Source organism: Salvelinus namaycush, unplaced genomic scaffold (assembly GCF_016432855.1).
Source record: "Salvelinus namaycush isolate Seneca unplaced genomic scaffold, SaNama_1.0 Scaffold13, whole genome shotgun sequence".
NCBI lineage: Eukaryota > Metazoa > Chordata > Actinopteri > Salmoniformes > Salmonidae > Salvelinus > Salvelinus namaycush.
The window spans coordinates 334,729-356,045 of NW_024058008.1; the positions used below are offsets into that span (position 1 = coordinate 334,729).

Here is a 21,317-nt window from a genome sequence, read left to right on the forward strand (position 1 = left end):
GTGCGCCTGGCACCTACTACTATACCCCGTAGTAGGTGTATATTTAAGGCACTTAAATATTTTGTCTTCCCCCCTTCACCCTCTGAATGGCACAGATACACTACAGGTCAAAAGTTTTAGAACACCTACTCATTCAAGGCTTTTTCTTAATTTTTACTATTTTCTACATTGTAGAATAATAGTGAAGACATCAAAACTATGAAATAATAAAAGTGTTAAATCAAAATATATTTTATATTTGAGATTCTTCAAATAGCCACCCTTTGGATTTAACAGGTGACATCAATAAGGGATTATAGCTTTCACCTGGATTCACCTGGTCAGTCTATGTCATGGAAAGAGCAGGTGTTCCTAATGTTTTGTACACTAAGTGTACAGATACAGAGATATAAAACATTTATGACAAAATGTATCAAGTTATTCATGTATAAATGACCAAAGTTACCATAGATAGCATTGCAGTTCTTGACACACTCAAACTGGTGTGCCTGGTAACCACTACCATACTCTGTTCAAAGGCATTTACATGTTTTGTCTTGCCTATTCACTCTCTGAATGACACACAATCCAATTCTCAATTGTCTCAAGGCTTAAAAATCCTTCTTTAACCCGTCTCCTCCCCTTCATCTACACTGACTGTAGTGGATTTATCAGGTGACATCAATAAGGAACCATAGCTGATCTCCTGGATTCACCTGGTCAGTCTATGTCATGGAAAAAGCAGGTGTTCCTAATGTTTTGTCCACTCAGTGTATAAGCTTAATATTATTATTATCAGTTAACCTTTGTCCACAGAATAATGTGTATGATAGATATGTTAGATTTATATTACTCCTCAATCATCCCCTGTATTCCGTGTAGACAGGATTTTGACCCGAGACGTTTGTTATTGCACTCTGGACTGGTGAGTTTGTTACCAAATAAAAACAGGACAGACCGTTCTCCGCCACATGTGTTGGGGGGGGGGGGGGGCAAATTCGCTGTCAAGCCACAGATGTTTATTTACTCCTCAGCAGTATTACAATCATCACAACCACAGGTGTTCTGGAACTTCAGAGCCGTGAGGGGAAATGAGTTGGACCACTCTGTTGCACAACCAAGGATGTTCCCTCCATCTCTTTCTTTTCCTTCCTTCCTTCCTGGCAGAGAAGAGGAGAAACATTTCCTGGTCCTGTGGACAACAACACTGAGAGAAGCCTCCTTTACATTTGAAGAGTTTATTTTAGATAAATTCAAAAATAGTTTATTTCAGATGTATATAACAATTGGTTTTGTTGCAAAACACTATATATACAGTGTTTAGCTGGAATGTTCCTATCCTGTATATTTAACATATAAATTCCAAAAGAGTTTATTTACAAAACGCTATATCCACCAATTTCTCACCTGTTTTTTCATCAGAAATAAATGCTTATGGGTACCTTTGTGTAAAGTATCTCTGTCCTCATAGATTTTCAATGTGTATAACAATTGGTTGAGTTGCAAAGCGCTGTGTATCCATTGTTTAGCTGGAATGTCCTTATCCTGTATATTTAACATGTAAATTCAACACATGAATCTAGCCTCATTCTATAGTGTTTGGTTAGAGTTAGTCCTCATCCCAAATGACACTCTGTTCCCTATATAGTGTACAAATTGTGACCAGAATCTCATATTACTGTATTAAATCCTGTTTAACTACAGTGTATATATATATACATTAATATTTTTTTTATGTTGGATGTATCATTTGTCCAGCTCTTTATTTAAAAAAAAAAAAGTAATTATTTGTCACATTTGACTGTGTAAAACCTTGCAGTGCTACTTTTCTTCTCTGAGAGTGAGGCGGATATATCTCGTTATGCAGCCAAAATGTGATGGTTTGTCTCTCTGAAACCATCTAGTCATAGTTTTTTTTTTATATACAGACAGATAAACCTGAAGGAAACATACAAAAATGGATCTAATTCCAAAAGATGTAGGGCTTTGAAGCTTGAAGCGTTACAGATTCCTAGATGTCAAGGTCATTTCCGATTGAGCCGACATATACATCGTTTACTGTGAATGCATTCTCCTGCCTTTACATTTCAATTACGCTAAAGCTGAACTTCCGCAGTGCAGATTGAATAGAGCCCTAAAGGCTAACATTTCTAGATGGCATGGCATCCTGTATCAATTAGGCCGCTGGTTGAATAGTCAGTCTGTCAGACAGACCTCAGACAGAGCTGTGGACAGTGTGGGGGGGTTTTTGACTGGGAAAATCAAAGGTTGTCAGCATCTGGAGAGAATGAACACACACACGCGTACACACTGAGGCAGGTTTTCCTCTAACTTCTGACCTGGGCTTTTCTCCTTTCAGATTTCTTTAGACACTGAATGGCTTTCTAAGAGGTGTTGAGTGTTCCAGAATGTTTCAGTCTTGACTTAAAATCTGTTTGAAAATCAAAGATATGGTTTGAATATTTATGTCCATCAATGACTCCCCAACCAATTTACTGAGCTTGAGGAATTTTGCCCCCCCCCCAAAAAAACTGTCCAGATGAATCCTGGTGAAATCTTTGATCCCCTTATTGATGTCACTTGTTAAATTCACTTCAGTCAGTGTCAATTAAGGGGAAGAGACAAGTTAAATAAGGATTTTTAAGCCTTGAGACAATTGAAGGGGTGGGGTGCAACTCAATATTAGGAATGTGTTCTTAATGTTTTGTACACTCAGTGTATTTTGCCCAAAGAGTTGTGAAAAGTTGGTAGAATCTTATTCACAATGATTCGCAGCTGTAATGGCTGCCAAAGGTGCTTCCACCAGGTATTAACTCGGGTGTGAAGACGTGCAATTAAGAAATCTTTGTTTTTGTATTTTTTTAAATTCATTTAGAAAATGGTCTATAATTTGATAAGCCCTGGTAATCAGCACAGATCTCATAATTCAACAGTAGTGTTACCGACTGGATATCACACCCTAGTGCAAACGACTGAACATTGAAAAAAAAACGCATTTACGTCTTGTGCTCACTGAATGGACACGGTTCCACTGTGTAACTTGTTGTTTATCGTATAGTTATCACCATCTAGTGTTGGTTTTTGTACACTACACAAGTAACTTGTAGACCTGTAATTTGTTTTTCATTACGTAGTACTGTCATCATTTAAGCAAGGTTGCAGTTTATTTATAATATTTATGTGTACGTTATCTTTATTTATGAGTCAAAGGAGTATATTAAAAAGCAGTACGGAACCTTTTTCAGTGAGACACCCTTCCAGTAGCTACTAGTATGTTGCTTCTCTACACATCACGAAAGGGAATGGTTTGGTGATTCATTAGCATAGAATGTAGTATCATAATTTCATGTCATAACGCCTTTCTTTATGGAGGTAAGACTGCTATGTTTATAAGGAACGATTCATTTCAGAATTTGGACACTACCTTTCTCTTCATGAGATAGGTCCACACATTGTTGAACTAACTAAATAATTGCAAGTATGACTATAATTTAAAAGCCACCCATTCACATACAAACAATTGATTAGCTAAGTAAATAAACTCGATAATATATTCCTGAATGAACATCCCGCAAACTGACACTGTTCCATGTCATGATGACGAACCATTTACACAATTTATATATATTTTTAATCACACGATTGTAGTGATTGCTTTTCTTTATTTTTTTTTAATCTATAAATATCTTGCTGATAAAAAAAAAAGGTATAAATACAAAGTTAGAACTATAATAAGGAGATAGAATGGAGCGGAATAAAACGTTGATGACGTCATCAAAAGTCGACATCTGTCTGTGACGTTTCCAGCGTGTTACCGTGAGTGAAGTTTGCCAAATAAACATGTGAAACTTTCGCTTATATTAATAGATCGTTTTTTTCCCTTCATACCACCCTATTCGTCAAATTCACAACAATACGCTTGAGCTACAGTTTTCTTCTGCAACAAAAAGGTAGGCAATCCGGGTGTTTAAAAGCAGTGAACTTGAGTGATCCTGCCGTGACACGACTCCTTGTTTTTCGGTATGCGCGACTCGTGCATGCTCTGTGACGTTTGTTGGCTTGTGTTGGGGACACAGTGTTAAACAATCCAGTGATCTGAAAGTGTGCTAACTGGCTAGCTATATACGCTGCACCTAGTATGAGTTAGGAAGAAGTCAAAAGCAGCCTAGCTTGCTACGCTAATTTACTAAACAGTTGGCTAGGAACGTTAATTACGCCAAGCTGTTTCCACACAAACAATGCCACTGTAGCTAACGTCAGTTAGCTAGCCACCTGTTGGATTACTTTTTGCTAACTAGAGCTACCACATTGACCCACTTATCTTGTTTCTCCTCCACTTAACTACTCGTAGTTAGACATCTAACGTTAACTACTTAGCTAGCTAGTTACTCAGTACTCCTCCCGTCGACTGACTAGTTAGGTTACGTCACCTCGTTTGTCCAAGTAGCTAATTAGCCAGCCTAAAGTGACGTAACTAGTAAGCTAGATCAAACTACGTTGATCGGTTCAGTCCTCGACATCGAGTAGCTAACGAGTTACTTTAGGAACTTGCCAGCGAACGTTAGCTACTGTTTTCACTCTTAACGTTAATCTAGACATTTGCAGAGAGTGAAATGACAGGATGACATCAAGATCTAATATCAGAGTCTGGGTAAACAGGGGTAAACACACGTCGAGTTGTCTCTCATGTACCATCGCAGAACTTAATCATCCTGTATTGTACATTTTCTCTCTCTTTCTCTCTCTCTCTCTCTCTCTCTCTCTCTCTCTCTCTCTCTCACACTCTGTGCCCTCCTTCTCTCCCTCTCTCAGGTAAAGAAACCATGGCCTCCCCTGCTGCGCTGGTGGACGCCAAGGCAGAGCTGACCTCTCTGCTGGACCAATGGGAGACGGAGCAGCAAGGAACCACTGACGACCTGGTCTCCATCCTCACCAAGTCAGTAACACCAACTAGCTAATAATGGAGAAGACTAGTGGGAGACTTCAGTGGATTTACTGGCAATGTTTTTTTGTATAGGCCTGTTGCTGTTGCACTGTTTAGGTCCATCCGTTGCTGCTGCATTGCGATCATGTAGACATTTACAAAAGTCATCTTCTATTCTTCATATGACAGACAGTTGATAATTGATGTTTTCTCTGTGTGTGTTAGGATCTCTGAGCTGGTAGAGCGCGAGACAGAGGAGTATCACAAAGCTGATCCTGACCCGTTTGATGACCGACATCCAGGACGAGCAGATCCAGAATGCATGTTGGGACATTTACTGAAAATCCTCTTCAAGAATGACGACTTCACAAATGCGGTACGAATCGAGGCTACTGTCAATACAAATTGAACTACACTTCTTCTATTACGTTAATTAGACTGCTGAGGTCTGTGACTCTCTGTTAACCCTGTGTCTGACCTCCAGCTGTTCAATAACTATGTGATGACCAGTAGAGAGCTGTGTGTTAGCCCTGTGTCTGACCTCCAGCTGTTCAATAACTATGTGATGACCAGTAGAGAGCTGTGTGTTAACCCTGTGTCTGACCTCTGACCTCTAGTTGCTGAATAGCTATGTGATGACCAGTAGAGAGCTGTGTGTTAACCCTGTGTCTGACCTCTGACCTCTAGTTGCTGAATAGCTATGTGATGACCAGTAGAGAGCTGTGTGCTAACCCTGTGTCTGACCTCTGACCTCTAGTTGCTGAATAGCTATGTGATGACCAGTAGAGAGCTGTGTGTTAACCCTGTGTCTGACCTCTGACCTCTAGTTGCTGAATAGCTATGTGATGACTAGTAGAGAGCTGTGTGTTAACCCTGTGTCTGACCTCCAGCTGTTCAATAGCTATGTGATGACTAGTAGAGAGCTGTGTGTTAACCCTGTGTCTGACCTCTAGTTGCTGAATAGCTATGTGATGACCAGTAGAGAGCTGTGTGTTAACCCTGTGTCTGACCTCTGACCTCTCCCTCTAGTTGCTGAATAGCTATGTGATGACCAGTAGAGAGCTGTCCATGAACACGGCAGCGTGTCGTCTGCTACAGAACATAATGCCGGGTCTGGAGACAGCTGTGGTGTTCCAGGAGAAGGTACTGTACTGTCATTCAGACAGCTGTGGTGTTCCAGGAGAAGGTACTGTCATTGACAGCTGTGGTGTTACAGGAGGAGGTACTGTACTGTCATTCTGACAGCTGTGGTGTTACAGGAGAAGGTACTGTCATTCTGACAGCTGTGGTGTTACAGGAGAAGGTACTGTACTGTCATTCAGACAGCTGTGGTGTTACATGAGAAGGTACTGTACTGTCATTCAGACAGCTGTGGTGTTACAGGAGGTGGTACTGTACTGTCATTCTGACAGCTGTGGTTACAGGAGAAGGTACTGTCATTCTGACAGCTGTGGTGTTACAGGAGAAGGTACTGTACTGTCATTCTGACAGCTGTGGTGTTACAGGAGAAGGTACTGTCATTCTGACAGCTGTGGTGTTACAGGAGAAGGTACTGTACTGTCATTCTGACAGCTGTGGTGTTACAGGAGAAGGTACTGTCATTATGACAGCTGTGGTGTTACAGGAGAAGGTACTGTACTGTCATTCAGACAGCTGTGGTGTTACATGAGAAGGTACTGTACTGTCATTCAGACAGCTGTGGTGTTACAGGAGGAGGTACTGTCATTCTGACAGCTGTGGTGTTACAGGAGAAGGTACTGTACTGTCATTCTGACAGCTGTGGTGTTACAGGAGAAGGTACTGTTATTCTGACAGCTGCTGTGTTACAGGAGAAGGTACTGTCATTCTGACAGCTGTGGTGTTACAGGAGAAGGTACTGTCATTCTGACAGCTGTGGTGTTACAGGAGAAGGTACTGTCATTCTGACAGCTGTGGTGTTACAGGAGAAGGTACTGTACTGTCATTCAGACAGCTGTGGTGTTACAGGAGGAGGTACTGTACTGTCATTCTGACAGCTGTGGTGTTACAGGAGAAGGTACTGTCATTCTGACAGCTGTGGTGTTACAGGAGAAGGTACTGTACTGTCATTCTGACAGCTGTGGTGTTACAGGAGAAGGTACTGTCATTCTGACAGCTGTGGTGTTACAGGAGAAGGTACTGTCATTCTGACAGCTGTGGTGTTACAGGAGAAGGTACTGTCATTCTGACAGCTGTGGTGTTACAGGATAAGGTACTGTCATTATGACAGCTGTGGTGTTACAGGAGAAGGTACTGTCATTCTGACAGCTGTGTTGTTACAGGAGAAGGTACTGTACTGTCATTCAGACAGCTGTGGTGTTACATGAGAAGGTACTGTACTGTCATTCAGACAGCTGTGGTGTTACATGAGAAGGTACTGTACTGTCATTCAGACAGCTGTGGTGTTACAGGAGGAGGTACTGTCATTCTGACAGCTGTGGTGTTACAGGAGAAGGTACTGTACTGTCATTCAGACAGCTGTGGTGTTACATGAGAAGGTACTGTACTGTCATTCAGACAGCTGTGGTGTTACAGGAGGAGGTACTGTCATTCTGACAGCTGTGGTGTTACAGGAGAAGGTACTGTACTGTCATTCTGACAGCTGTGGTGTTACAGGAGAAGGTACTGTTATTCTGACAGCTGCTGTGTTACAGGAGAAGGTACTGTCATTCTGACAGCTGTGGTGTTACAGGAGAAGGTACTGTCATTCTGACAGCTGTGGTGTTACAGGAGGAGGTACTGTCATTCAGACAGCTGTGGTGTTACAGGAGGAGGTACTGTACTGTCATTCAGACAGCTGTGGTGTTACAGGAGGAGGTACTGTCATTCAGACAGCTGTGGTGTTACAGGAGGAGGTACTGTACTGTCATTCAGACAGCTGTGGTGTTACAGGAGGAGGTACTGTACTGTCATTCAGACAGCTGTGGTGTTAAAGGAGAAGGTACTGTCATTCAGACAGCCGTGGTGTTACAGGAGGAGGGACTGTACTGTCAATCAGACAGCTGTGGTGTTACAGGAGGAGGTACTGTACTGTCATTCAGACAGCTGTGGTGTTACAGGAGAAGGTACTGTCATTCTGACAGCTGTGGTGTTACAGGAGGAGGTACTGTCATTCAGACAGCTGTGGTGTTACAGGAGAAGGTACTGTCATTCAGACAGCTGTGGTGTTACAGGAGGAGGTACTGTACTGTCATTCAGACAGCTGTGGTGTTACAGGAGGAGGTACTGTCATTCAGACAGCTGTGGTGTTACAGGAGGAGGTACTGTACTGTCATTCAGACAGCTGTGGTGTTACATGAGAAGGTACTGTACTGTCATTCAGACAGCTGTGGTGTTACAGGAGGAGGTACTGTCATTCTGACAGCTGTGGTGTTACAGGAGGACGTACTGTACTGTCAATCAGACAGATCTGGTGTTCAGGGAGGAGGTACTGTCATTCAGACAGCTGTGGTGTTACAGGAGAAGGTATTGTCATTCAGACAGCTGTGGTGTTACAGGAGAAGGTACTGTACTGTCATTCTGACAGCTGTGGTGTTACAGGAGAAGGTACTGTACTGTCATTCTGACAGCTGTGGTGTTACAGGAGAAGATACTGTCATTCAGACAGCTGTGGTGTTACAGGAGAAGGTACTGTCATTCAGACAGCTGTGGTGTTACAGGAGAAGGTACTGTCATTCAGACAGCTGTGGTGTTACAGGAGGAGGTACTGTACTGTCATTCAGACAGCTGTGGTGTTACAGGAGGAGGTACTGTCATTCAGACAGCTGTGGTGTTACAGGAGAAGGTACTGTACTGTCATTCTGACAGCTGTGGTGTTACAGGAGAAGGTACTGTACTGTCATTCAGACAGCTGTGGTGTTACAGGAGGAGGTACTGTCATTCAGACAGCTGTGGTGTTACAGGAGAAGGTACTGTCATTCAGACAGCTGTGGTGTTACAGGAGAAGGTACTGTCATTCAGACAGCTGTGGTGTTACAGGAGAAGGTACTGTCATTCAGACAGCTGTGGTGTTACAGGAGAAGGTACTGTCATTCTGACAGCTGTGGTGTTACAGGAGAAGGTACTGTACTGTCATTCTGACAGCTGTGGTGTTACAGGAGAAGGTACTGTACTGTCATTCAGACAGTTGTGGTGTTACAGGAGAAGGTACTATCATTCTGACAGCTGTGGTGTTACAGGAGGAGGTACTGTACTGTCATTCAGACAGCTGTGGTGTTACAGGAGAAGGTACTGTCAATCTGACAGCTGTGGTGTTACAGGAGAAGGTACTGTACTGTCATTCAGACAGCTGTGGTGTTACAGGAGAAGGTACTGTCATTCAGACAGCTGTGGTGTTACAGGAGAAGGTACTGTACTGTCATTCAGACAGCTGTGGTGTTACAGGAGAAGGTACTGTACTGTCATTCTGACAGTTGTGATGTTACAGGACAAGGTACTGTCATTCTGACAGCTGTGGTGTTACAGGAGGAGGTACTGTACTGTCATTCAGACAGCTGTGGTGTTACAGGAGGAGGTACTGTACTGTCATTCAGACAGCTGTGGTGTTACAGGAGGAGGTACTGTACTGTCATTCAGACAGCTGTGGTGTTACAGGAGAAGGTACTGTCAATCTGACAGCTGTGGTGTTACAGGAGAAGGTACTGTACTGTCATTCAGACAGCTGTGGTGTTACAGGAGAAGGTACTGTCATTCAGACAGCTGTGGTGTTACAGGAGAAGGTACTGTACTGTCATTCTGACAGTTGTGGTGTTACAGGACAAGGTACTGTCATTCTGACAGCTGTGGTGTTACAGGAGGAGGTACTGTACTGTCATTCAGACAGCTGTGGTGTTACAGGAGAAGGTACTGTACTGTCATTCTGACAGTTGTGGTGTTACAGGACAAGGTACTGTCATTCTGACAGCTGTGGTGTTACAGGAGGAGGTACTGTACTGTCATTCAGACAGCTGTGGTGTTACAGGAGGAGGTACTGTACTGTCATTCAGACAGCTGTGGTGTTACAGGAGGAGGTACTGTACTGTCATTCAGACAGCTTTGGTGTTACAGGAGAAGGTACTGTACTGTCATTCAGACAGCTGTGGTGTTACAGGAGGAGGTACTGTACTGTCATTCAGACAGCTGTGGTGTTACAGGAGAAGGTACTGCCATTCAGACAGCTGTGGTGTTACAGGAGGAGGTACTGTCATTCAGACAGCTGTGGTGTTACAGGAGGAGGTACTGTACTGTCATTGAGACAGCTGTGGTGTTACAGGAGGAGGTACTGTACTGTCATTCTGACAGCTGTGGTGTTACAGGAGAAGGTACTGTACTGTCATTCAGACAGCTGTGGTGTTACAGGAGAAGGTACTGTACTGTCATTCAGACAGCTGTGGTGTTACAGGAGAAGGTACTGTCATTCTGACAGCTGTGGTGTTACAGGAGGTGGTACTGTACTGTCATTCAGACAGTTGTGGTGTTACAGGAGAAGGTACTATCATTCTGACAGCTGTGGTGTTACAGGAGGAGGTACTGTACTGTCATTCAGACAGCTGTGGTGTTACAGGAGAAGGTACTGTCATTCTGACAGCTGTGGTGTTACAGGAGAAGGTACTGTACTGTCATTCTGACAGTTGTGGTGTTACAGGAGAAGGTACTGTCATTCTGACAGCTGTGGTGTTACAGGAGGAGGTACTGTACTGTCATTCAGACAGCTGTGGTGTTACAGGAGAAGGTACTGTCATTCTGACAGCTGTGGTGTTACAGGACAAGGTACTGTGCTGTCATTCAGACAGCTGTGGTGTCATTCAGACAGCTGTGGTGTTACAGGAGGAGGTACTGTACTGTCATTCAGACAGCTGTGGTGTTACAGGAGAAGGTACTGTCATTCTGACAGCTGTGGTGTTACAGGAGGAGGTACTGTACTGTCATTCAGACAGCTGTGGTGTTACAGGAGAAGGTACTGTACTGTCATTCAGACAGCTGTGGTGTTACAGGAGGAGGTACTGTACTGTCATTCAGACAGCTGTGGTGTTACAGGAGGAGGTACTGTACTGTCATTCAGACAGCTGTGGTGTTACAGGAGAAGGTACTGTACTGTCATTCAGACAGCTGTGGTGTTACAGGAGGTACTGTACTGTCATTCAGACAGCTGTGGTGTTACAGGAGAAGGTACTGTCATTCAGACAGCTGTGGTGTTACAGGAGGAGGTACTGTCATTCAGACAGCTGTGGTGTTACAGGAGGAGGTACTGTACTGTCATTCAGACAGCTGTGGTGTTACAGGAGGAGGTACTGTCATTCAGACAGCTGTGGTGTTACAGGAGGAGGTACTGTACTGTCATTCAGACAGCTGTGGTGTTACAGGAGGAGGTACTGTACTGTCATTCAGACAGCTGTGGTGTTAAAGGAGAAGGTACTGTCATTCAGACAGCCGTGGTGTTACAGGAGGAGGGACTGTACTGTCAATCAGACAGCTGTGGTGTTACAGGAGGAGGTACTGTACTGTCATTCAGACAGCTGTGGTGTTACAGGAGAAGGTACTGTCATTCTGACATCTGTGGTGTTACAGGAGAAGGTACTGTACTGTCATTCAGACAGTTGTGGTGTTACAGGAGAAGGTACTATCATTCTGACAGCTGTGGTGTTACAGGAGGAGGTACTGTCATTCTGACAGCTGTGGTGTTACAGGAGAAGGTACTGTCAATCTGACAGCTGTGGTGTTACAGGAGAAGGTACTGTCAATCTGACAGCTGTGGTGTTACAGGAGGAGGTACTGTCATTCAGACAGCTGTGGTGTTACAGGAGAAGGTACTGTCATTCAGACAGCTGTGGTGTTACAGGAGGAGGTACTGTACTGTCATTCAGACAGCTGTGGTGTTACAGGAGGAGGTACTGTCATTCAGACAGCTGTGGTGTTACAGGAGGAGGTACTGTCATTCTGACAGCTGTGGTGTTACAGGAGAAGGTACTGTACTGTCATTCTGACAGTTGTGGTGTTACAGGAGAAGGTACTGTACTGTCATTCTGACAGTTGTGGTGTTACAGGAGAAGGTACTGTACTGTCATTCAGACAGCTGTGGTGTTACATGAGAAGGTACTGTACTGTCATTCAGACAGCTGTGGTGTTACAGGAGGAGGTACTGTACTGTCATTCTGACAGCTGTGGTGTTACAGGAGAAGGTACTGTTATTCTGACAGCTGCTGTGTTACAGGAGAAGGTACTGTCATTCTGACAGCTGTGGTGTTACAGGAGAAGGTACTGTCATTCTGACAGCTGTGGTGTTACAGGAGAAGGTACTGTCATTCTGACAGCTGTGGTGTTACAGGAGAAGGTACTGTACTGTCATTCAGACAGCTGTGGTGTTACAGGAGGAGGTACTGTACTGTCATTCTGACAGCTGTGGTGTTACAGGAGAAGGTACTGTCATTCTGACAGCTGTGGTGTTACAGGAGAAGGTACTGTCATTCTGACAGCTGTGGTGTTACAGGAGAAGGTACTGTCATTCTGACAGCTGTGGTGTTACAGGAGAAGGTACTGTCATTATGACAGCTGTGGTGTTACAGGAGAAGGTACTGTCATTCTGACAGCTGTGGTGTTACAGGAGAAGGTACTGTACTGTCATTCAGACAGCTGTGGTGTTACATGAGAAGGTACTGTACTGTCATTCAGACAGCTGTGGTGTTACAGGAGGAGGTACTGTCATTCTGACAGCTGTGGTGTTACAGGAGAAGGTACTGTCATTCTGACAGCTGTGGTGTTACAGGAGAAGGTACTGTACTGTCATTCAGACAGCTGTGGTGTTACAGGAGGAGGTACTGTACTGTCATTCTGACAGCTGTGGTGTTACAGGAGAAGGTACTGTCATTCTGACAGCTGCTGTGTTACAGGAGAAGGTACTGTCATTCTGACAGCTGTGGTGTTACAGGAGAAGGTACTGTCATTCTGACAGCTGTGGTGTTACAGGAGAAGGTACTGTCATTCTGACAGCTGTGGTTTTACAGGCGAAGGTACTGTACTGTCATTCTGACAGCTGTGGTGTTACAGGAGAAGGTACTGTCATTCTGACAGCTGTGGTGTTACAGGAGAAGGTACTGTACTGTCATTCTGACAGCTGTGGTGTTACAGGAGAAGGTACTGTACTGTCATTCAGACAGTTGTGGTGTTACAGGAGAAGGTACTATCATTCTGACAGCTGTGGTGTTACAGGAGAAGGTACTGTACTGTCATTCTGACATCTGTGGTGTTACAGGAGAAGGTACTGTACTGTCATTCAGACAGTTGTGGTGTTACAGGAGAAGGTACTATCATTCTGACAGCTGTGGTGTTACAGGAGGAGGTACTGTACTGTCATTCAGACAGCTGTGGTGTTACAGGAGAAGGTACTGTCAATCTGACAGCTGTGGTGTTACAGGAGAAGGTACTGTACTGTCATTCAGACAGCTGTGGTGTTACAGGAGAAGGTACTGTCATTCAGACAGCTGTGGTGTTACAGGAGAAGGTACTGTACTGTCATTCTGACAGTTGTGATGTTACAGGACAAGGTACTGTCATTCTGACAGCTGTGGTGTTACAGGAGGAGGTACTGTACTGTCATTCAGACAGCTGTGGTGTTACAGGAGAAGGTACTGTACTGTCATTCTGACAGTTGTGGTGTTACAGGACAAGGTACTGTCATTCTGACAGCTGTGGTGTTACAGGAGGAGGTACTGTACTGTCATTCAGACAGCTGTGGTGTTACAGGAGGAGGTACTGTACTGTCATTCAGACAGCTGTGGTGTTAAAGGAGAAGGTACTGTCATTCAGACAGCCGTGGTGTTACAGGAGGAGGGACTGTACTGTCAATCAGACAGCTGTGGTGTTACAGGAGGAGGTACTGTACTGTCATTCAGACAGCTGTGGTGTTACAGGAGAAGGTACTGTCATTCTGACATCTGTGGTGTTACAGGAGAAGGTACTGTACTGTCATTCAGACAGTTGTGGTGTTACAGGAGAAGGTACTATCATTCTGACAGCTGTGGTGTTACAGGAGGAGGTACTGTCATTCTGACAGCTGTGGTGTTACAGGAGAAGGTACTGTCAATCTGACAGCTGTGGTGTTACAGGAGAAGGTACTGTCAATCTGACAGCTGTGGTGTTACAGGAGGAGGTACTGTCATTCAGACAGCTGTGGTGTTACAGGAGAAGGTACTGTCATTCAGACAGCTGTGGTGTTACAGGAGGAGGTACTGTACTGTCATTCAGACAGCTGTGGTGTTACAGGAGGAGGTACTGTCATTCAGACAGCTGTGGTGTTACAGGAGGGTACTGTCATTCTGACAGCTGTGGTGTTACAGGAGAAGTTACTGTACGTCATTCTGACAGTTGTGGTGTTACAGGAGAGGTACTGTACTGTCATTCAGACAGTTGTGGTGTTACAGGAGAAGGTACTGTACTGTCATTCAGAAGCTGTGGTGTTACAGAGAAGGTACTGTACTTCATTCAGACAGCTGTGGTGTTACAGGAGGAGGTACTGTATGTCATTCTGACAGCTGTGGTGTTACAGGAGAAGGTACTGTATTCTGACAGCTGCTGTGTTACAGGAGAAGTACTGTCATTCTGACAGTGTGGTGTTACAGGAGAAGGTACTGTCATTCTGACAGCTGTGGTGTTACAGGAGAGGTACTGTCATTTGACAGCTGTGGTGTTACAGGAGAAGGTACTGTACTGTCATTCAGACAGCTGTGGTGTTACAGGAGGAGGTACTGTACTGTCATTCTGACAGCTGTGGTGTTACAGGAGAAGGTACTGTCATTCTGACAGCTGTGGTGTTACAGGAGAAGGTACTGTCATTCTGACAGCTGTGGTGTTACAGGAGAAGGTACTGTCATTCTGACAGCTGTGGTGTTACAGGAGAAGGTACTGTCATGCCAGCTGTGGTGTTACAGGAGAAGGTTACTGTCATTCAGACAGCTGTGGTGTTACAGGAGAAGGTACTGTACTGTCATTCTGACAGTTGTGGTGTTACAGGACAAGGTACTGTCATTCTGACAGCTGTGGTGTTACAGGAGGAGGTACTGTACTGTCATTCAGACAGCTGTGGTGTTACAGGAGAAGGTACTGTACTGTCATTCTGAAGTGTTGGTGTTACAGGACAAGGTACTGTCATCTGACAGCTGTGGTGTTACAGGAGGAGGTACTGTACTGTCATTCAGACAGCTGTGGTGTTACAGGAGGAGGTACTGTACTGTCATTCAGACAGCTGTGGTGTTACAGGAGAGTACGTACTGTCATTCGACAGCTTTGGTGTTACAGGAGAAGGTACTGTACTGTCATCAGACAGCTGTGGTGTTACAGGAGGAGGTACTGTACTGTCATTCAGAAGCTGTGGTGTTACAGGAGAAGGTACTGCCATTCAGACACTGTGGTGTTACAGGAGGAGGTACTGTCATTCAGCAGCTGTGGTGTTACAGAGGAGGTACTGTACTGTCATTCAGACAGCTGTGGTGTTACAGGAGGAGGTACTGTACTGTCATTCTGACAGCTGTGGTGTTACAGGAGAAGGTACTGTACTGTCATTCAGACAGCTGTGGTGTTACAGGAGAGAAGTACTGGACTGTCATTCAGACAGCTGTGGTGTTACAGGAGAAGGTACTGTCATCTGACAGCTGTGGTGTTACAGGAGGGGTACTGTACTGTCATTCAGACAGTTGTGGTGTTACAGGAGAAGGTACTATCATTCTGACAGCTGTGGTGTTACAGAGGAGGTACTGTACTGTCATTCAGACAGCTGTGGTGTACAGGAGAAGGTACTGTCATTCTGACGCTGTGGTGTTACAGGAGAAGGTACTGTACTGTCATTCTGACAGTTGTGGTGTTACAGAGAAGGTACTGTCATTCTGACAGCTGTGGTGTTACAGGGGAGGTACTGTACTGTCATTCAGACAGCTGTGGTGTTAAAGGAAGGTACTGTCATTCTGACAGCTGTGGTGTTACAGGACAGGTACTGTGCTGTCATTCAGACAGCTGTGGTGTCATTTCAGACAGCTGTGGTGTTACAGGAGGAGGTACTGTACTGTCATTCAGACAGCTGTGGTGTTACAGGAGAAGGTACTGTCATTCTGACAGCTGTGGTGTTACAGGAGGAGGTACTGTACTGTCATTCAGACAGCTGTGGTGTTACAGGAGAAGGTACTGTACTGTCATTCAGACAGCTGTGGGGTTACAGGAGGAGGTACTGTACTGTCATTCAGACAGCTGTGGTGTTACAGGAGGAGGTACTGTACTGTCATTCAGACAGCTGTGGTGTTACAGGAGAAGGTACTGTACTGTCATTCAGACAGTTGTGTGTTACAGGAGGTACTGTACTGTCATTCAGACAGCTGTGGTGTTACAGGAGAAGGTACTGTCATTCAGACAGCTGTGGTGTTACAGGAGGAGGTACTGTCATTCAGACAGCTGTGGTGTTACAGGAGGAGGTACTGTACTGTCATTCAGACAGCTGTGGTGTTACAGGAGGAGGTACTGTCATTCAGAGCTGTGGTGTTACAGGAGGAGGTACTGTACTGTCATTCAGACAGCTGTGGTGTTACAGGAGGAGGTACTGTACTGTCATTCAGACAGCTGTGGTGTTAAAGGAGAAGGTACTGTCATTCAGACAGCCGTGGTGTTACAGGAGGAGGACTGTACTGTCAATCAGACAGCTGTGGTGTTACAGGAGGAGGTACTGTACTGTCATTCAGACAGCTGTGGTGTTACAGGAGAAGGTACTGTATTCTGACACTGTGGTGTTACAGGAGAAGGTACGTAATGTCATTCAGACAGTTGTGGTGTTACAGGAGAAGGTACTAGTCATTCTGACAGCTGTGGTGTTACAGGAGGAGGTACTGTCATCTGACAGCTGTGGTGTTACAGGAGAAGGTACTGTCATCTGACAGCTGTGGTGTACAGGGGAGGTACTGTCATTCAGACAGCTGTGGGTTACAGGAGAAGGTACTGTCATTCAGACAGCTGTGGTGTTACAGGAGGAGGTACTGTACTGTCATTCAGACAGCTGTGGTGTACAGGAGGAGGGTACTGTCATTCAGACAGCGTGTGGTGTACAGGAGAGGTACTGTCATTCTGACAGCTGTGGTGTTACAGGAGAAGGTACTGTACTGTCATTCTGACAGTTGTGGTGTTACAGGAGAAGGTACTGTACTGTCATTCTGACAGTGTGGTGTTACAGGAGAAGGTACTGTACTGTCATTCTGACAGCTGTGGTGTTACATGAGAAGGTACTGTACTGTCATTCAGACAGCTGTGGTGTTACAGGAGGAGGTCTGTACTGTCATTCTGACAAGCGTGGTGTTACAGGAGAAGGTACTGTTATTCTGACAGCTGCTGTGTCAGGAGAAGAGTACTGTCATTCTGACAGCTGTGGTGTTACAGGAGAAGGTACTGTCCATTCTGACAGCTGTGGTGTTACAGGAGAAGGTACTGTCATTCTGACAGCTGTTGGTGTTACAGGAGAAGGTACTGTACTGTCATTCAGAACAGCTGTGTGTTACAGGAGAGGTACTGGTACTGTCATTCTGAACAGCTGTGGTGTTACGGAGAAGTTGTGGTGTTACAGGACAGGTCTGTCATTCTGACAGCTGGGTGTTACAGGAGAGGTACTGTACTGTCATTCAGACAGCTGTGTGTTACAGGAGGAGGTACTGTACTGTCATTCAGACAGCTGTGGTGTTACAGGAGAGGTACTGTACTGTCATTCAGACAGCTTTGGTGTTACAGGAGAAGGTACTGTACTGTCATTCAGACAGCTGTGGTGTTACAGGAGAGGTACTGTACTGTCATTCAGACAGCTGTGGTGTTACAGGAGAAGGTACTGTCATTCTGACAGCTGTGGTGTTACAGGAGGTGGTACTGTACTGTCATTCAGACAGTTGTGTGTTTACAGGAGAAGGTACTATCATTCACAGCTGTGGTGTTACAGGAGGTAGGTACTGTACTGTCATTCAGACAGCTGTGGTGTTACAGGAGAAGTACTGTCATTCTGACAGCTGTGTGTTACAGAGAGGTACTGTACTGTCATCGACAGTTGTGGTGTTACAGGAGAAGGTACTGTCATTCTGACAGCTGTGGTGTTACAGGAGGAGGTACTGTACTGTCATTCAGACAGCTGTGGTGTTACAGGAGAAGGTACTGTCATTCTGACAGCTGTGGTGTTACAGGACAAGGTACTGTGCTGTCATTCAGACAGCTGTGGTGTCATTCAGACAGCTGTGGTGTTACAGGAGGAGGTACTGTACTGTCATTCAGACAGCTGTGGTGTTACAGGAGAAGGTACTGTCATTCTGACAGCTGTGGTGTTACAGGAGGAGGTACTGTACTGTCATTCAGACAGCTGTGGTGTTACAGGAGAAGGTACTGTACTGTCATTCAGACAGCTGTGGTGTTACAGGAGGAGGTACTGTACTGTCATTCAGACAGCTGTGGTGTTACAGGAGAAGGTACTGTCATTCAGACAGCTGTGGTGTTACAGGAGGAGGTACTGTCATTCAGACAGCTGTGGTGTTACAGGAGGAGGTACTGTACTGTCATTCAGACAGCTGTGGTGTTACAGGAGGAGGTACTGTCATTCAGACAGCTGTGGTGTTACAGGAGGAGGTACTGTACTGTCATTCAGACAGCTGTGGTGTTACAGGAGGAGGTACTGTACTGTCATTCAGACAGCTGTGGTGTTAAAGGAGAAGGTACTGTCATTCAGACAGCTGTGGTGTTACAGGAGAAGGTACTGTACTGTCATTCTGACAGTTGTGGTGTTACAGGACAAGGTACTGTCATTCTGACAGCTGTGGTGTTACAGGAGGAGGTACTGTACTGTCATTCAGACAGCTGTGGTGTTACAGGAGAAGGTACTGTACTGTCATTCTGACAGTTGTGGTGTTACAGGACAAGGTACTGTCATTCTGACAGCTGTGGTGTTACAGGAGGAGGTACTGTACTGTCATTCAGACAGCTGTGGTGTTACAGGAGGAGGTACTGTACTGTCATTCAGACAGCTGTGGTGTTACAGGAGGAGGTACTGTACTGTCATTCAGACAGCTTTGGTGTTACAGGAGAAGGTACTGTACTGTCATTCAGACAGCTGTGGTGTTACAGGAGGAGGTACTGTACTGTCATTCAGACAGCTGTGGTGTTACAGGAGAAGGTACTGTCATTCTGACAGCTGTGGTGTTACAGGAGGAGGTACTGTACTGTCATTCAGACAGCTGTGGTGTTACAGGAGAAGGTACTGTACTGTCATTCTGACAGTTGTGGTGTTACAGGAGAAGGTACTGTCATTCTGACAGCTGTGGTGTTACAGGAGGAGGTACTGTACTGTCATTCAGACAGCTGTGGTGTTACAGGAGAAGGTACTGTCATTCTGACAGCTGTGGTGTTACAGGAGAAGGTACTGTACTGTCATTCTGACAGTTGTGGTGTTACAGGAGAAGGTACTGTCATTCTGACAGCTGTGGTGTTACAGGAGGAGGTACTGTACTGTCATTCAGACAGCTGTGGTGTTACAGGAGAAGGTACTGTCATTCTGACAGCTGTGGTGTTACAGGACAAGGTACTGTGCTGTCATTCAGACAGCTGTGGTGTCATTCAGACAGCTGTGGTGTTACAGGAGGAGGTACTGTACTGTCATTCAGACAGCTGTGGTGTTACAGGAGAAGGTACTGTCATTCTGACAGCTGTGGTGTTACAGGAGGAGGTACTGTACTGTCATTCAGACAGCTGTGGTGTTACAGGAGAAGGTACTGTACTGTCATTCAGACAGCTGTGGTGTTACAGGAGGAGGTACTGTACTGTCATTCAGACAGCTGTGGTGTTACAGGAGGAGGTACTGTACTGTCATTCAGACAGCTGTGGTGTTACAGGAGAAGGTACTGTCATTCAGACAGCTGTGGTGTTACAGGAGGAGGTACTGTCATTCAGACAGCTGTGGTGTTACAGGAGGAGGTACTGTACTGTCATTCAGACAGCTGTGGTGTTACAGGAGGAGGTACTGTCATTCAGACAGCTGTGGTGTTACAGGAGGAGGTACTGTACTGTCATTCAGACAGCTGTGGTGTTACAGGAGGAGGTACTGTACTGTCATTCAGACAGCTGTGGTGTTAAAGGAGAAGGTACTGTCATTCAGACAGCTGTGGTGTTACAGGAGAAGGTACTGTACTGTCATTCTGACAGTTGTGGTGTTACAGGACAAGGTACTGTCATTCTGACAGCTGTGGTGTTACAGGAGGAGGTACTGTACTGTCATTCAGACAGCTGTGGTGTTACAGGAGAAGGTACTGTACTGTCATTCTGACAGTTGTGGTGTTACAGGACAAGGTACTGTCATCCTGACAGCTGTGGTGTTACAGGAGGAGGTACTGTACTGTCATTCAGACAGCTGTGGTGTTACAGGAGGAGGTACTGTACTGTCATTCAGACAGCTGTGGTGTTACAGGAGGAGGTACTGTACTGTCATTCAGACAGCTTTGGTGTTACAGGAGAAGGTACTGTACTGTCATTCAGACAGCTGTGGTGTTACAGGAGGAGGTACTGTACTGTCATTCAGACAGCTGTGGTGTTACAGGAGAAGGTACTGCCATTCAGACAGCTGTGGTGTTACAGGAGGAGGTACTGTCATTCAGACAGCTGTGGTGTTACAGGAGGAGGTACTGTACTGTCATTCAGACAGCTGTGGTGTTACAGGAGGAGGTACTGTACTGTCATTCTGACAGCTGTGGTGTTACAGGAGAAGGTACTGTACTGTCATTCAGACAGCTGTGGTGTTACAGGAGAAGGTACTGTACTGTCATTCAGACAGCTGTGGTGTTACAGGAGAAGGTACTGTCATTCTGACAGCTGTGGTGTTACAGGAGGTGGTACTGTACTGTCATTCAGACAGTTGTGGTGTTACAGGAGAAGGTACTATCATTCTGACAGCTGTGGTGTTACAGGAGGAGGTACTGTACTGTCATTCAGACAGCTGTGGTGTTACAGGAGAAGGTACTGTCATTCTGACAGCTGTGGTGTTACAGGAGAAGGTACTGTACTGTCATTCTGACAGTTGTGGTGTTACAGGAGAAGGTACTGTCATTCTGACAGCTGTGGTGTTACAGGAGGAGGTACTGTACTGTCATTCAGACAGCTGTGGTGTTACAGGAGAAGGTACTGTCATTCTGACAGCTGTGGTGTTACAGGACAAGGTACTGTGCTGTCATTCAGACAGCTGTGGTGTCATTCAGACAGCTGTGGTGTTACAGGAGGAGGTACTGTACTGTCATTCAGACAGCTGTGGTGTTACAGGAGAAGGTACTGTCATTCTGACAGCTGTGGTGTTACAGGAGGAGGTACTGTACTGTCATTCAGACAGCTGTGGTGTTACAGGAGAAGGTACTGTACTGTCATTCAGACAGCTGTG

The 21,317-nt window shown here is 45.3% G+C and overlaps 1 protein-coding gene across 1 annotated transcript in view; it reads left to right on the forward strand.

Annotated features, from left to right (window-relative positions):
* The first annotated feature begins 674 nt into the window (after positions 1–674).
* The window catches only part of LOC120036308 (DDB1- and CUL4-associated factor 1-like), a 66,646-nt gene continuing 46,003 nt past the window's right edge, over positions 675–21,317 (forward strand). The window contains exons 1-4 of the mRNA XM_038982780.1: positions 675–3,929; positions 4,792–4,915; positions 5,129–5,279; positions 5,933–6,046. Coding sequence (XP_038838708.1) covers positions 4,803–4,915; positions 5,129–5,279; positions 5,933–6,046 — 378 coding nt within the window. The 5' untranslated portion in view covers positions 675–3,929; positions 4,792–4,802. The remainder of the gene's footprint in view (positions 3,930–4,791; positions 4,916–5,128; positions 5,280–5,932; positions 6,047–21,317) is intronic.